The following is a 15,638-nucleotide window of genomic DNA, read 5'->3' on the forward strand; positions in this document are numbered from 1 at the left end:
GAAACCTGTTTTCTACCCCCAAGACATTAGGTCTGCCTTCCTCCCTGCTGACACACCAGTCTTAGCAAAGAACTCACGTTGAATTCCTCTCTGAAGAGCTTATTGTCATCAGCCATTCTCCGGTTAATCTCCTCTTCCAGCTTGTCCACAGGCAGGGGCGGATACTTCCTGTTGGTGCTTGGGGATCTGGCCAGAAGTGGCACGCTCTGGGGTTCTGCAGTGCACAAGGGGGAAGGTTGGTCAGGTGCCCTGGGGACCAGCCCTCCTCTGGAGACTAAATTAGGGATTCCAGCTCATGGACCCAGCCTCCAAGAACTAAGGCTGTTTTCAAGTCTTTTTTTTTTTCCTTTTAGGGTAGGGAAACCACTAATTTCCTATTTTCTTCTCCATGAAGGTTCCTCATGCTATTAATGGGTGCCTTACCCACGTCCTCAGTGCGGCCATTGGATAAGCGGAAAGAATTGGAATGGCTCCCAGCTTGCTTGTATTTCTTAAACCTAATGAGAAAATGTTCAAAGTGAAAAAACTAAGCACAGAAGCAGAAGAGACCAATCAACTTTGTTCTTCCACTTATCAATTCGGTCTCTTTAAATCTCCTTTACCAAATAAACAGGCTCTTTTAGAGACTGGTCTTACACATGGTGAGGCAGGCAGCTCCATTGCATGGTACTCCTGCTCAACCTCAGTATACTGACTCCAACCCAGTTATCACCAACAGTATATTCTAACTTGTGTGGCTCTGTGCAGCTCTGGTTCCATGACTCACCAGAGATCACAGCTCTACCAGCTGGAGAAGAGATAAGTGGGTAAAATACACACACACACACACACACACACACACACACACACACACACACACACACAGAGAGAGAGAGAGAGAGAGAGTGTGTGTGTGTGTGTGTGTGTGTGTGTGTGTGTGTTGAGGGGTAGGGTGGGGAGGTTAAGAATATCCATAGCAACAAAAATCCTGGTACAATCTGGGAAACCCAGTCCAACACGGAGAAGTCCAGAGCTTCAGACTGGGTGGGCACCAGTCTGGCCACAGTCTCTTGAAGAATGGTGGAGACACATGACAAATTACAGGGGTACACAAAGTTCCCCTCTCTTTATCCCTGCAGAAAAACAGATGGAGCACAGACAGAGCAGCTTAAGCCAAAAATAAGGGCAGAATTAAATCCAATTACAGTAGTAACTTCAGCAGGAAGAGAACAAATACACTTCCCTCTTTTCTCCCTTGGGTTTCTCTTTTTTGCTTTTGTTACCTGTTTGAGTAGTACTATTAGAAGACTTTGAAAGAAAGTCAGAAGGCGGAACCCTGTAACTCACATGGTTTAGTTCAGCGTGCCAAGGATAGGACAAACCCTCAACTAGAAATCAAGTAGGCCTTTACTGAGGGGTATGGGGACAAACCCCCAACTAGAAATCAAGTAGGCCTTTACTGAGCACATAATCTCCACCGGGGCCCTTTTAGGAGTCGCTTCAACAGGGCTAGATCTGAAGATCTTAAACACCCATCAGTAACAACACACACTGGCTTTTTCCCTCAACCTCCAAACCACCATCCTGGGCTTTAGGCTGAACTCGAGTTGTGGGGCTGGACTTAGGACAGATGGAAGCAAAAGGGAGGGGCTGAGTTTTGAGGAAGACTATGTAAAGCTTTTAAACTATTTCTAAGTGGAATTTTAATCCTCGAAGCATGACCATGAGTCATTCCTCTTCTCTATCTATTCACTGTTTTTATCCTATTGTCTTCTAGATTGTGTGGACTTGAGATCCTGGGTTATTAAAATGGAGTCCAAAAGAACGGAGAAGCATTAATTCACATGCTCACCTTAACATGTACAGAACTATGATAATAAACACGATCACTAGCAGAGAGGACAGGGCCACCATCACTGCAATAATTGGCGTCTCATCTGAAATCGAGAGAACAAAACATGTCATTACCATTGTGTGCAATGGAGGGGTCAAGTTGGCTGCTCAGGGAAACACCCAGACGAGGAAGAAGGGCTCATTCAATGCTTCTGTAGATGGCAGGACATAGACAGAGTGAGTGAGAGACTGAAAGATAGAACACCTCCCACTGCTACCCAATCCCTGACTTATTATACATTTGTTTACTCTGTCTTCTTGCATTAGAATAAAAGCTCTTTGAAGGCAGAGATGTTGTTTTGTTTATTGTTATAGAATCTAAAACAGTGCTTAGCACATAAAAAATACTCAAATATCTGAAAGCATGAACATGTCCAATCCTGATGGCAAGCTAGGTGTGCAGAGCTAACAATGTATTCTCTCCCAGCCTCGATGGGCTCCATCTAGAGGAAGATGAGAGAGGAAAGAAAAAGGATAATTTTCCTATCATAAACCCGAATGGTTTCTGGCACAGAGAACACTGTTTCTGATTAAAACAAGGAGACATTATTAGATCCTTAACACTATGTTTCCAAAAAATGCTGAGTACTCTTTTCTACCTCTTTCTACAGTCACCAGGGGTCCTTCTACCAGGACCCCAACTACGGCAACATCTGGCTTAGAGATATATTAGAAGGTAGGCCCTTGGATTTCTATGCCATAGGACCTTGGCTTCCTTTCCAACCAATACTTACTTAGCCTCCTTTCTCATGGCAGCTGACCAGGTGCTGACTCACCCTCCTTTATTCTCATTCTCCCTCCACGAACTACACAACCAAACTGAGTTTGAAACTATCTTCACCATTTTTCTATCCTGCTAAAAGGGAGGACATGTCCCTCCCATGTGAGAATCAATCCTGTCACATACGCTCTGGATTGGATTACGTCCATTACTGTCACCACAAGGACCTGTCTTCTTGGCCTCATTTACACTTTCTCCAGTGACCAATAGACCCATGTCTCCTCACAGTTAACTTCTCACAACAGCTGTCTTATAAAACAGTCATTTTCTCTAATTCTTTACTTCCAGGTTTCTTGTTCTGGCTCCTACTCTCAGTGTTCCATTTACACTGCTCATCAAGGACATCAACGAATGGCATATTTCCAAATCCAATGGAAACATTCCCATCCTCATCTGATTAAACCTCTTAGCAGCATGCATTCAAATATTTATGGACCAGCAATTATATGCCACTGTTCTAGACCCTGGGAATAGAAAAGTGATCAAGCAAACAAGTGATAGAGAACCTACATTCTGGGGGAAGAGGAGACACTGTTCATAAACAAGTAAACACAATTTTAGACAGGGACAAGTTACTATGGTAGGGGATTGGAGAGTGATGGGTTGGGGAGGGCATTGGTCGGCTACTTTCTTTTGGAAAGGTCAGATGTGATTACATTGACTAGAGATCTAAATAATGTGAAGAAGTGAACCATGCAAAGATCTGGGCAAAGAGCTTTCTAGGCACAGGGAACAGCAAGTATAATAGCTCTTAAGGAGCTTGGCAGGTTCAAGAAATAGCACAAAGGCCAGTTTTGGTACAAGATGTGGCTAGAGAGGTAGGCAGGAGCCAGAGGACTTAGTGCTTTGTAGGCCATGGTAATGAGTGTGGATTTAATTCTGGATGTGATGGGAAACACTATGTGATTGAATGGCTATGAACAGTGGAGAGAAATAACTAGATTTACATTCTTTTAAAAGATCAGCTAACTAAATGACTCATAAGCAGCGGTCATGAGATGGGAGGTAATCTAGCAGAATATGGTCTCATAGATGCCAACAACAGAATTTTTCAAGGAGGGAGTAATCAGCTCAATCAGATACTACCGACAGATTAAGAAGAATGAAGACAGAAGGGAAACTGAATTTGACAAGATGGCAGCTATTGGTGACCTTTTCAAGAATGACTTCAGTTGAGTAGATGGTGAGAAAGCCTAAATAGAGTAAAATAAAGATGAAAAGAGGAGACAGTAAGATACCAATTCCTTATTTGAGGTGAGGACAGAGAAAAGGAATACCATGTGGGAGGAAGATGTGAAGTCTTTTTTTTAAGAGATGGGAGATATTATACCATACTTCTTTGTTAATGGCAATTTTCAAACACAGCCTGGTAGGTGGCTCTCATCTTAAAATGAGCATTCAAACTGACTACTACTTCTTTTTTGAAGAACTTTCCTCTCTTGGTTTCTACAACAAAGCACTCTTCTGATTTTCTATCTTTTGGCTGCTCCATCACATTTCCTTTGCTAGCTGTTCCTCTTCCAACGCCAGATCTTTAAATGTCTGATTTCCTCAGGGCTCTGTCCCTGGCGCTCTTCTCTACACACTAGCTGATATGATCAGACAGATGGCTATAAGCAGAAATGATAAACTAGTAATTCTCACATTTGCATCACTTGGTCAGACTTCTCTTCTGAGCCTATAAACCATCTCCACTTTAAATTTCACAAGCAAGCAAAATTTGTGTCTAAAACCTTTCCCTCATCATTCATAAGCTAGCACTGCCATCCACTGTTGCTCAAGTAAGAAATGTGGAAATCCTCTTGATTTCTTCCTCATGCTTATCTTTCTATATTCGACCCAGCTGCAAGTAATATGTTTTAGGGCTAAAACAAACACCTCATTTTTTTTTTCTGCCTTTTCTCCATTCTCTTGCCATCGCTATACTCTAAATCTCCATCTTCTCTCATCTTGGTCACAGTAAGCCTCTGTCCTCTGCCAATTCATTCTCCACAAAGCAGGCAGTGTGATCTCTAAGAAAGCAAATTAGATCATGCTCCTCTCACATGTAAAATCTTTCAATGGTTTCCCAAGCCTTTGGAAGGAAATCTAATATCTACCCTGGCCCATAACAATCTCCCCCATTTAGCCTCTGCCTATCCTATCTCCTGCTACTCTCTTTCCTTGATCACTAAACTTCAACTACTGGTATCCTTTCACAATGAGTTCATTCCTTCCTTAGGTCTCTGAACATGTTATTCCTTCTGCTTTCCACAGTCTCCTTCCATTCTTTGCCTGGTTAACTCCTAGTCATCCAGTTCTCATTTTAAGTGTTAACTTTTCCCAGGGAGATCTTTTCTGGTTCCTAAATTAGGATCCTAAGTTTTTGCTTCCTTATCTCTAAAATTAGTTATTCTGAAGATTAAATGAAATTATCCATATGACGTTCTTGGCATAGTAACTAGCACACATCATGTACTTGGTCAACGTTAGTTAGAATTTCCTTTATTATTCTTATAGGATATTATTTCCCTTGATAATACCTCACAGACTTTGTAATTATATATTTATTTGTTTAGTTGATTAATGAATGTCTCTCCTTTACAACATAAATTCCACAAGGGCAAGGATTACATACCTGATTTCTCATCATATACCTAAAACCTAGCACAGAATTCCACATAGTTGGCAATAAACAAATACTGGACTACAATGAGTGAATAAAAATAATTACCAGTTTATCACTAAATATGTCTTTGTTAAATGCCAATCACAGAGGGCTATATAACAAGTATTAAAAAGGTCATTAGTAGAGACATCTGGCTGAGATAGTAAGCTGAATCAGTAATTTTTACTTCTTTCTCTTCCTAAAAGGACAATGAAATAATAGAAAAAATATAAAAATACTAACAAATCAAAAGCATACTGAGAAGGCACCAAAGAACAATGTCAGTAGACCGAAAACTTTGAAGGGTTTGTGAAAGACAAAACAGATGGGACTGGACTGCTGAAGGGATCAATCAGAGCCAAAGAACATTACTTGAAAGGTAAGTACTGGTTTTACCAATCTGGGACTGGAAACACCACACGCTCAGAGTCAACTGACTGGGGATGAAGGTGAGCCTTGGGGTAGGAGGATGGTCTTTAACCAAAGGCTTGCCAAAGCAGAACCAGTACACCTACAGGCTGAGTAACAAGCAGTGGTGTCCCATCTAGACTCAGCTGGAAAAACAGAGCTCTATACAGAGTTGGAGGGAGGCAGGTGTCGGAGTGCTGATAGCTAGCTTCTTAAAGAAATGCTGTATATATGTATTTTTAAACTTTTTATTATGAGAAACTTTCAAACTTATATAGTAGTAAAGTGAACACTACAATAAATCCCTATGTACTTATCACTTCACTTCAACATTATTATTACATACCAGTTTTTTCATCTATACCAGGGTTTCTCCCCTTTGCGCTAATGACATTTGGGGCTAGATAATTCTCTGTTGTGGGAGGCTGTCATGTGCACTGTAGGATGTTTAAGCACATCCCCAGCCTCCACCTACTAGATACCAGTAGCAAACCCCCAATTGTGATGACCAAAAATCATCTCCAGACATTGCCAATTGTCTTCCGGAGGGAAAATTGTCCTGAGTTTAGAACCACTGGTCCATACCCATCCCACTGGATTATTTTAAGGCAAATCTAAGACATAGCATTTCAACTTTAATTACTTCAGTATGCATAACTAAGAGATAAGGATTCTTAACATAATCACAATACCATTATCTCATTAAAAAGGCAACACTAATTCCTTAATATAATCTAATATTCAGTTACTGTTTAAATATTCCTCATTATTTCACATATATATGTATATACATATACATACATACACACACATGTATATATATTTGGTTTGGTTAGAATTGACATCCAGAGATCTATACATTGCACATGATTCACAGAGGGTTTCCTGGGTGGGCCCTGAAGACAGAGAAAGATCAAGGGTGGTGCTTGGGATAATCTGGGCAGCCACAATAGATGAAGAAGGGAAAAAGAGAAAGAAAGGCAGCTCAGCCTAGAGGATAACTGTGTCCAACTTCCTAAACCATGACTGAACAGGGAAAATACAGCCCAAATGTAATCCATTGCTTGTTTTCATAAATAAAATTTTGTCAGAGATCAGCCACATAGGGCAGACAGGACAACGGATAAGAAATATATAATATAGGTAGTGATAAGTGCTATAAAGAAAAATAAGGCAGGGTAAAGAGGGAAGGGGGGAGGTGTTCTGTGAAGTAAGATGGGGTGGTCATAAAAAGTCCTAAATAGAAGGATGGAGTATCAGAAGGCACAAACAGTGCAGTATTGTTTATGATCACTAGGGTAGAGTTGATATCTATAAACAATATGACAGGAAAAGAGTCAGCACGCCAGATAATTTAGAAATTAATAAAAATTACTACAGTTAATGTTTAAGCACTTATGTAACAGGCACAGAGCAAAGCACCATACACATATGATATCATTCAATTATTCTAATACCTCTAAGATAAATACCATTGACCCTATTTTATGAAGGAATTAAGCAGAAAGATTAACTTGCCCATATTACACAACTGGAAATCTAAGGCAAGAACACAAAGTTAAACTATTCTTCAGACTCTTCATAAGCTACAGGACTAACAACACTTTATAACTCTTACCAGCTTTCAGGTCAAAACAGTTCTCTATCATAAAAGTCAGATTTTACCTTCTGACATCTGAATTACATCCATGTCTTTGATATAGTTAAAGACAATACAGATAGTAAAGATGTCCCCAGGCCTCAGTGAGGGAAGGAGACTCAGGTCTGTAAAGAAACTAGGAGAAAACTTAGAGCTCCCTGTATCAAATCTCAGACTTGGAGATAGGCTCAGAATCAAGTCACCTTTGTAGGGCTCCTCCCAAACTGGACAGACTCATCCTCTCGTACTCAGGCTTGTCCTTGTCTGGGTCCTCTAGAGAAGTGGACTTGCATGATGCAGGCAAGGCAGGTACATCTATACATGCCCTGCTCTCCCCACCTCCCCGTGCAACTCATTCTGGCTAAATATTACTTCCTAGACTCAGGCGTGGGGGGGAGGGGGCGGGGCATTTAAAAAATACTAAAATGGTATTCTTAGACAACAGGTATTTATTTGCAATATCCCCTTTCCAAGAAAACAAAAGGTCATATTATTCTAAGAACTCACATGTAGACAGGCCAGTCACCTTAGGACCTAGACACACCTTGGTCAACTACAAAAATAATCAGTAAAGTAAAATCCATACTTTCTAAGTCTCACTTATTTGTCTTAACATGTTTTTGTAGAAGTATCTATCAACTCCCAAAGGCAGAGTTGTAATATTGTTTTATGTGCTTCCTACTGGCTCTAAAAACAGCAAGTCACCAGGTTACCTCAGGAAGCAAAACCACTAGGCTGAGCCCAATCACTCACTGTTGGCTTAGGCTAAATTATCATTCAGAAATCTTAATTTTTATGGCCCATCTATCTTCCCCAAGGCCTCTGGAGTTATAAACAAAAAATCTGAGCATGTCATTTCCTTCCTTACCATCATCACCAAGAGATGCCCTGACTCCTGAGCTCAATGCACCAACAAGCCCATTCTGCTGAGGCTACCTCTAGCCACAACCCCATCTCGTGCATGTCAACTGTGCGCATTTCCTCAAATACATGACTTGCTCTTTTATGTCTCCTTGCTTTTACCCTAACTGGTGCATTCTCATTTTCCTCAGTTACTATGTTAATTTAAACTGCCCAAAGCTCACCTCCATGCCTCACTCCTACTCCCCAGATAAAATGAGCACTTTGTGTGGTATATCCAATAGCATGTAACTGAACAGACTTTTGATTCTTAGTGTTCATGTGTTCCTTTCATGGAACAGAGAACATTTTTCTTTTCTTTCTGGAATCTTCAGCATCTAACAGGTGCTGAATAAATATATTAAAGGTGCTTAGGGAAAGCCATCATGGAGCTCACAATAATGTCACTTACTACAATAATCCAAAAATACCTCTTTAAACAAAAACATCAACTTTTTTCTAGACTCCAACTCTAGAAAAGTACTGAAGGAGAAAACCAGGGGGAGCAGCGATTTGATCTGATAGCTGAGAAACTTTAATGCTTATCTTGCCCAGTTCTTGAACTCTGTAGCTAAAGGGCTCCTTCACAAATATTAAGAGGATACTATTTCCAGGTTAAAAAAAAAAAGTTATATAAATGATTATAGCAGGTCCTTGAATAGTTTCATTCAATGTTGTTTCAGTATAATGTTGATGAGACGCTGTAGGAACTTAATTCTTGTTTATATCAATTAGCCTATGGTAAAATTGGTTTCATTCTACATAATTTTGCTTAAAGTTAAAGAACCTATCGACGTTAAGACTTACTGTACACCTAAAATAATTTATCCTGTGTTTTTGCTATTTAACAAGTATCACTTATAAGGTCTTCACATGAAAATCCTATTATCGAAATAAAAAGTAGGATGAGATGGGTATATGAAGAATTTTGTTTAAAATGTACAGGGCAGAGGATTAGCTAATGTCTATGGTAGTACGGTTGTAAGATGACCTTGCCTTAGAAGCTGCCTCACACAGTAGTAGCCTCCAGGAAGCCTAGGAGTAACTTTGTTTCCAAGAGCTCTAAATGAATGGTGAGATTCCTGATCTCCCTAGTCTCCCACATAATAGTGATGGTAACAGAGGAGTGATGGTAGTAGGAGTAGCAATGTGATAGCCAACACTTGCTGAGCAACTGCTATATGCTGACGCAGCACCAGGCCAAGCACTTCGTATGTGTTACTTCATTCTTCATAACGACCCTATGAAGGAAATTCTGTTTCTATTCTATTTTGCAAATGGTGAAATGAGGCACAGGGAAATTAAACACCTACCCCACCCTGCTGGTAAGTGGTAGAATCGACATACAAACCCAGGTTGTCTAGCTCCAAAGCTCATGCTTTTAATCACTGCAAACACTGCCTCTCCAAATAGTCCACTTTGCAACTCACTCCTCAGCCTTCATAGATATATCAAAATCATTCAACAGCATATCCTTAGATGATAAAAAAATCTCTGTTTATGAATGGGAGCATGCATACATCCCCCTCTTGCTCAAACTTCATGGGAAAAGTGGTAGATGCTACAGATTCTCCTTTAGGACCAAAGAACCTATTCCCCCAGCTGTTGAGAAGGTTGGCAGCTAATGGTTCTCAGCCAAGTCCTTCCCCAGGAACTGCCCTTGGCCTAAGAGAGTAGCCTGGCCAAAGGAAAGGCTCTCCCCAATCCCAGTTCCAAAGCTTCCTATGGGACTGAGGTCTTTGCTGCCTGTGCTTTGACTGTATGGCATCTCATATCCTCCTCCTATCCAATACTATTGCCTTTATTGTCTCACAGGTGCTGTAGGAAGAAAGTACTACCTAATAAACCTGCTGCATATAAATCTCTGTCTCTGTTTCCCCTAGAACAAAACTAATAAAACTGAGATGCAAAACTAGTGAAGACTAAATAACAACTGGAGGCTACACTTACAACCACTGACTTCATCATGAAGAGGTACTTGGTAGATAATGCCAGAACTGGATTTAATGCATTACCATATATTACACAAATCATCCAAATCAACACCAGTAAAAATGCTTTGAAGGAAAAACTGATAACAAAATGACAAATATTGTATGATTCCACTTAAATTACATACAAAATTTAAGTGGAATAGACAAAATTATAGAGACAGTGGTTACCAGAGGCTGGGGGAAAGATAAATGGGGAGTTAACTGTTTAACAGGCTACAGAGTTTTAGTTTGGGATGATAAAAAAGTTCTGGAGATAGATGGTGGTGATGGTTGCACAACAGCGTGAATGTACTTAATGCCACTGAACTGTACAGTTAAAACGGTAAATATTTTATTATGTATATTTTATCACAATTAGGAAAAAAGCTGGTTCTCCCAAAATAATTTAGAACAATTTAAAAAACAATACACATGAGAAAATAACCAGTTTCTTGGACTTCAAAAAAAAAGAAGCAAAGTTGCCTGGCTCTCTTCCTCTTTTTATTCTTTTCTGCTTGACAATTAAAACACCAGCCATTGCTTTTCAAAAGCACCCCTAAGGCCAGTGCATAAAAACATATAACCCTTAATTCATAAGACATTATTTGTTAGCAAACCCATTATAATGTAAATTCAAAACGATCACCTCATTTCTCAAAAAGCATTTGGCTTTAAAATAAGAATGTGATATCGAAATTTATACAAATCTTCAAAAGATCTGCTCTGGTAAAACTGTCATTATATATGGGACTTTAGAGACTGCCTCTTCATCTTCCTGTTTGGTCAAAGGCAATATACAAAATTATTTTTTAACTTAAAAAGGAAATTTATTATATTAGCATGTCACAATTAGCAATAATCTTTTTAATCATAATACTGAGACTACTAAAATCCATATTAGTTACCTGGGGGCAGAAAAAAGGCTGAATAGTAAGAAAATATACACTAAGTAGAGGAAGAATCACAGACCTTATGTTTAACCTTGAAGCCTACCACTTTGTATTTTGCCTTCATGGTAATATTGGTTAAAGGAGCAGTTTTAGGGATCAAATGTATAATTATCTATTGCGACATCAATTTGTAAAGTTTTACATTGAATAGAATCATAAGATAATGTGAATAGCAAGGACATACATTAATCAAATCTAGTTCCTAAGTTTAGGACAGCAAGAGCTGGAAAATTAAAGGAAATCTCTACAGTATGATAACACTATTTCTCAACAAATATAGTGGCAGATATATAACACACAAAGGGTTAAGTATTTACTTCTATGATTCAAGTTATCTTTACTTAATGGACTTCATAAGCCTTCGAATGTTCCACTACTTAATTATGCAGGAAAAACTGTGCATAGTAAATAATGGAACCAGAAAAAAATACCTCAAAAAGTCTGATTTGATAAAATAATCACAGATTAACACTTCTCAAAATTAAATGCAATTCTGATTTCTTACACTGTTGGATGATCTTGTTTTCTCTTATGCTCTTTAATGGTAGCTGTACTGTTGTCCTAAGCAAAATGTGTCACATACACTGTTTTCTGGTGGGTGACCAGAGAATTGGCAGTCCTGCTTAGACCACTGACACAGCATCTCTGGCCATAGAAACTTTACACCAGAGGGCTGAAAATCCATAGAACCCACATAAAGTCTGACTAGGAAAAACACAAAAGTAGGATGTTTAAAGATAACTAGGCCCTAGAAATCAGTAATTAACGATGGCAAATAAATTATGGCCTAATATCACCAAAGAGTAATATTAACAAGGTGACATGATAAAGTAAAATACAGGTGTTTTATTATATCAAAGCTGTTAGAATTTGTAATCAACATTTAAACACATAATGGGTACTTGTTTCTGTTACTCTTTTTTATGAGGTTAATATGGAAACGAACTTAAGAGAAAGTAAACATGTAACAGCCACAGATGTACAAGGTTACCACAGACTGTGAGCAGAGGAAACATGACAAATGTTGTATACTGTAAAAGGGACAACAGACATAAGGTGAGCAGCTCACCTCTTCTGTCCTTCGAGTCAGAATTACCTGTGTAATAAGTGAAAAATAGAAACATTCACTCAAATTAAAGAAAAACATTACTATTCGATCTAAGGTAAGACAAAATAAGCTCTAGGAATATAGATACTTTCCTCTTTGTATATGTTGGAGCTAGAATGAAGCACCCTCCAACAACTGGGAAACAAGACTGCCCAGATTTACTAAACTTTAATCAGTGGTTTGTCCTTCTTCCTTCGTACAAAAACAATGCAGCATCAATATTCATAAAAAGTACAATACAAAGAAAAATACAAACACATTAGTATTAGAAGTCTTTATGTCTTTTAGTCATTAAAATTCAACAGTGCATAATTAAGGATATAAAAGATCTAAATGATAATAGGCAATACAGTCTAATTGGTACATACCAAATTCTATATACTAACAGAGAAAATCTTTTCGAAGGCTTGTGGAATATCCACAAGTCCTTAAAAATTCCCCACAGTAGAAATAATACAGACAATATTCTTTCATCATGATGCAATAAAACTAGAAATTAACAAAAAAAACCCTTGAAAATTAAAAAAACAAAATCATACAATACCTAAAAAATAACAATAAAATCAGTCTTGTGGTAGAATCCACCAACTCTCTCCCAATATCATTCTATTCTTGTTTCTGGTACAGAACCCCTGTTTTGTTTGTTTTGTGTTTGCTGAGCACAAAGCTGTCTAGCTAGAGACTACATTTCTGAGACTCCTTTGTACTGGGTATAGTCATATGAAGAATTCTAGCCTATGGGATGTGAGCAAAAGTGATGAGGGTTAATTTTTGGGTCACATCCTTTGGAAAAGAAATTGCTTGTCTCCACGGCCTCTGTTCACCCTTCCCAGAGGCTAAAATCAGACAGAATCCAGTGATGAGAGCCATCTCTGACCAAGAGGTGAGGGCAACTTTGTTGAGATGTCAGGGCCACAAGAAAAAAGGAACTTGGTCCCTAATAAGGCAAAGCCCCGTCAACCTTTGGAATATGATCAGGCAAAGACACTTCTGTCTTAATTTAAGTCACTGAATTTGGCCTGTCTTTGTCAGAGTAGCTTAGACTGAACCCTAACTAATACAGCTACTTACAAGAATACTACTGGGATATGGCTAAAACTATGCTTATAAAAAATTAACAACATTAAATATATTAATTAAGTGGGGAGAATGAAAATAAAGAAATTAAACATTCAATTCAGGAAGTCAGAAAAAGTACAAAATAAATCTAAGAAAAGCAGAAAGAATAAAAATAAAAAAGAAATTAATGAAATAAAAAGTAAAAAAGACAGAATATATATATAATAGCAGATTCACTGGAAGAAAAAAGCAATGAACTATGAAACAGATAGCCAACCTAAACGAGAAAAAGTACATAAAAATATAAAATAAGAAATATTCATAGCTATGTAAGAAATTTATCCTGAGATGACTTTTCCCAAGTAATTTTGAAAACATGAACGAAATACACAGTTTTCTAGGTAAACTTCAATTCTTTCCATGAAGTAAAACAAAATATAGAAAACTAAAACTTACCAAAACATAGCATAAATACAAAGGAAACACACAGACTAATTTCATTTAGGAATAACTTATGAATATCAATGGAAAAATCCCAAATAAAATAATTTCAAACAAATTGCAACAGTTCATTTAAGAAAAATACAGCACAACCAAGTAGAGTTGTTTTTGCAGGAATGTAAATAGTTCAAAATTAGGAAATCTATTAATATGATTTACCATAGCATATGATAAAAGAATTCATATAGACCTTGCTCACTGCTGCTGAGCAGGCAACTGACAAAATTTAGCACCTGTTCTTGAAATAAACGCTCTTTAAAACAGAAATAAATTGATAAATCATGAACATGAATATGTTTATCTCAACCCAAGAGTCAGCACTATGTTTAACAAAAAACCACTGAGAGCATCCTCCTTAGAGTCAGGTATAAGACAAGACTGTATGCTTTTACCAGTTTCTTAACTTTGTTCGGGAGGTATTCACCAATTCATTTAAACAGAAGAAAGATATCTAAAAATAAGGAAGAGATATTTGCAGATGAGATGATTTAAAGACTTAAATCATCTGAAGAAAATTATGTCAAATACTAAAGAAATTTATTAAGATGACCAGTATGACATACACCTACAAAAATCAAGAGCCTTATGTTGTAAACCTAAAACTAAAGTTAAATGTCAATAATATCTTAATTAAAAAAACCACACACACACACACAATAGCCTTTATATCCCAACAGCAGCCAGTTAAAAAACATAATAGAAGAAAATACTCCATTTATACTAACAGAAAACAAAACAACAAAATCTTCAAAATATGAAGAAACTGAACAAAATATGTATGACATGAGTGGCAAAAACTTTAAAACACTTTCAAGAAACACAAAATAAGACCAGCAGATAGACAACACCATATTCTTGGATAGGAAGACTTAAAGATGTCAACTGTCCCTGTTAATCTATAAATTTAACATGATCAGTAAAAACTTTCTTTACTGCTATACAAGTTGATTCTAATATTCATAAAGAAAAATAATGAAGAATTGCTAGCAAGATGCTGAAAAATGACAAAAACTCACCAGATATTAAATATTTTACAGTTACAATTATTAAAATGGTGGGATTCTGTACACAGAGAAAAAGATGAAAAGAAAATATAAATGCTGAGAACTAGAATTCAAATACTTATGGGAACCTAAATACATAACAATTCAATATATGAAAGAGTTGTCATTTCAAATCAGTGAGGAAAAAATGGGTTATTCATTAAAGGGTATCAGGACAAGTAGTTAACCATTTCGGAAAAAAATGATACCTAGTCACGCTTCACATCAGAATAAATTGCAAATGGATCAAAGATTTAATAAGCACATACACATGAGTACATGTACATACACAGAAGAAAGAAACCATAAAATTCTAGAGGAAAACCTAAGGAAAATTATTTAATAATATTGGAGTAGGGGAGCCTTCTTATATATGATCCAAATGTTTTTATATATATGAAATTTTAAATTAAAAAAATTTTTAATTGCTAAGGATGGCTTCTGCAACGTAAAAAGGTAGATGAACAACTAGGGAAAAATATCTGCAGCTTTATCGTAGGTAGGCAAAGGGCTCATTTCCCTAACATTAAAGAGCTTCTATAAATGAGTCAGAAAAGCCTGACATTCTAACGCAGTAAACACATTTCATGTCTCAGAGGAGACTGAGACTACATTTCATTGGCAACTGTTGTTCAAGGTCAGTAAAACACAAGGAAATCATTATGGTACATCAAGATGTCAGTCTGAAACCACACATTTTACTCATCACCACCATTCTACCAATACTCCCATAACTGTTACATCATAATTCTTGGTT

At 37.5% G+C, this 15,638-nt stretch overlaps 1 protein-coding gene across 9 annotated transcripts in view; it reads right to left on the bottom strand.

Annotated features, from left to right (window-relative positions):
* Positions 1-15,638, bottom strand: part of PTPRA (protein tyrosine phosphatase receptor type A) — a 114,745-nt gene that overhangs the window by 34,533 nt on the left and 64,574 nt on the right. For 5 of the 9 annotated variants that reach the window (XM_039863887.1, XM_039863889.1, XM_039863888.1 and 2 more), the window contains 4 exons: positions 12,240-12,266; positions 1,832-1,916; positions 424-497; positions 78-214 (listed from right to left, as the gene is read on the bottom strand). In XM_039863887.1, coding sequence (XP_039719821.1) covers positions 78-214; positions 424-497; positions 1,832-1,916; positions 12,240-12,266 — 323 coding nt within the window. The remainder of the gene's footprint in view (positions 1-77; positions 215-423; positions 498-1,831; positions 1,917-12,239; positions 12,267-15,638) is intronic. The other 4 variants (XM_039863892.1, XM_039863891.1, XM_039863890.1 and 1 more) reach the window with 1 other exon arrangement.

The sequence above is a fragment of the Pteropus medius genome, unplaced genomic scaffold, assembly GCF_902729225.1.
Source record: "Pteropus medius unplaced genomic scaffold, Ma_sr-lr_union100, whole genome shotgun sequence".
Classification (NCBI taxonomy): domain Eukaryota; kingdom Metazoa; phylum Chordata; class Mammalia; order Chiroptera; family Pteropodidae; genus Pteropus; species Pteropus medius.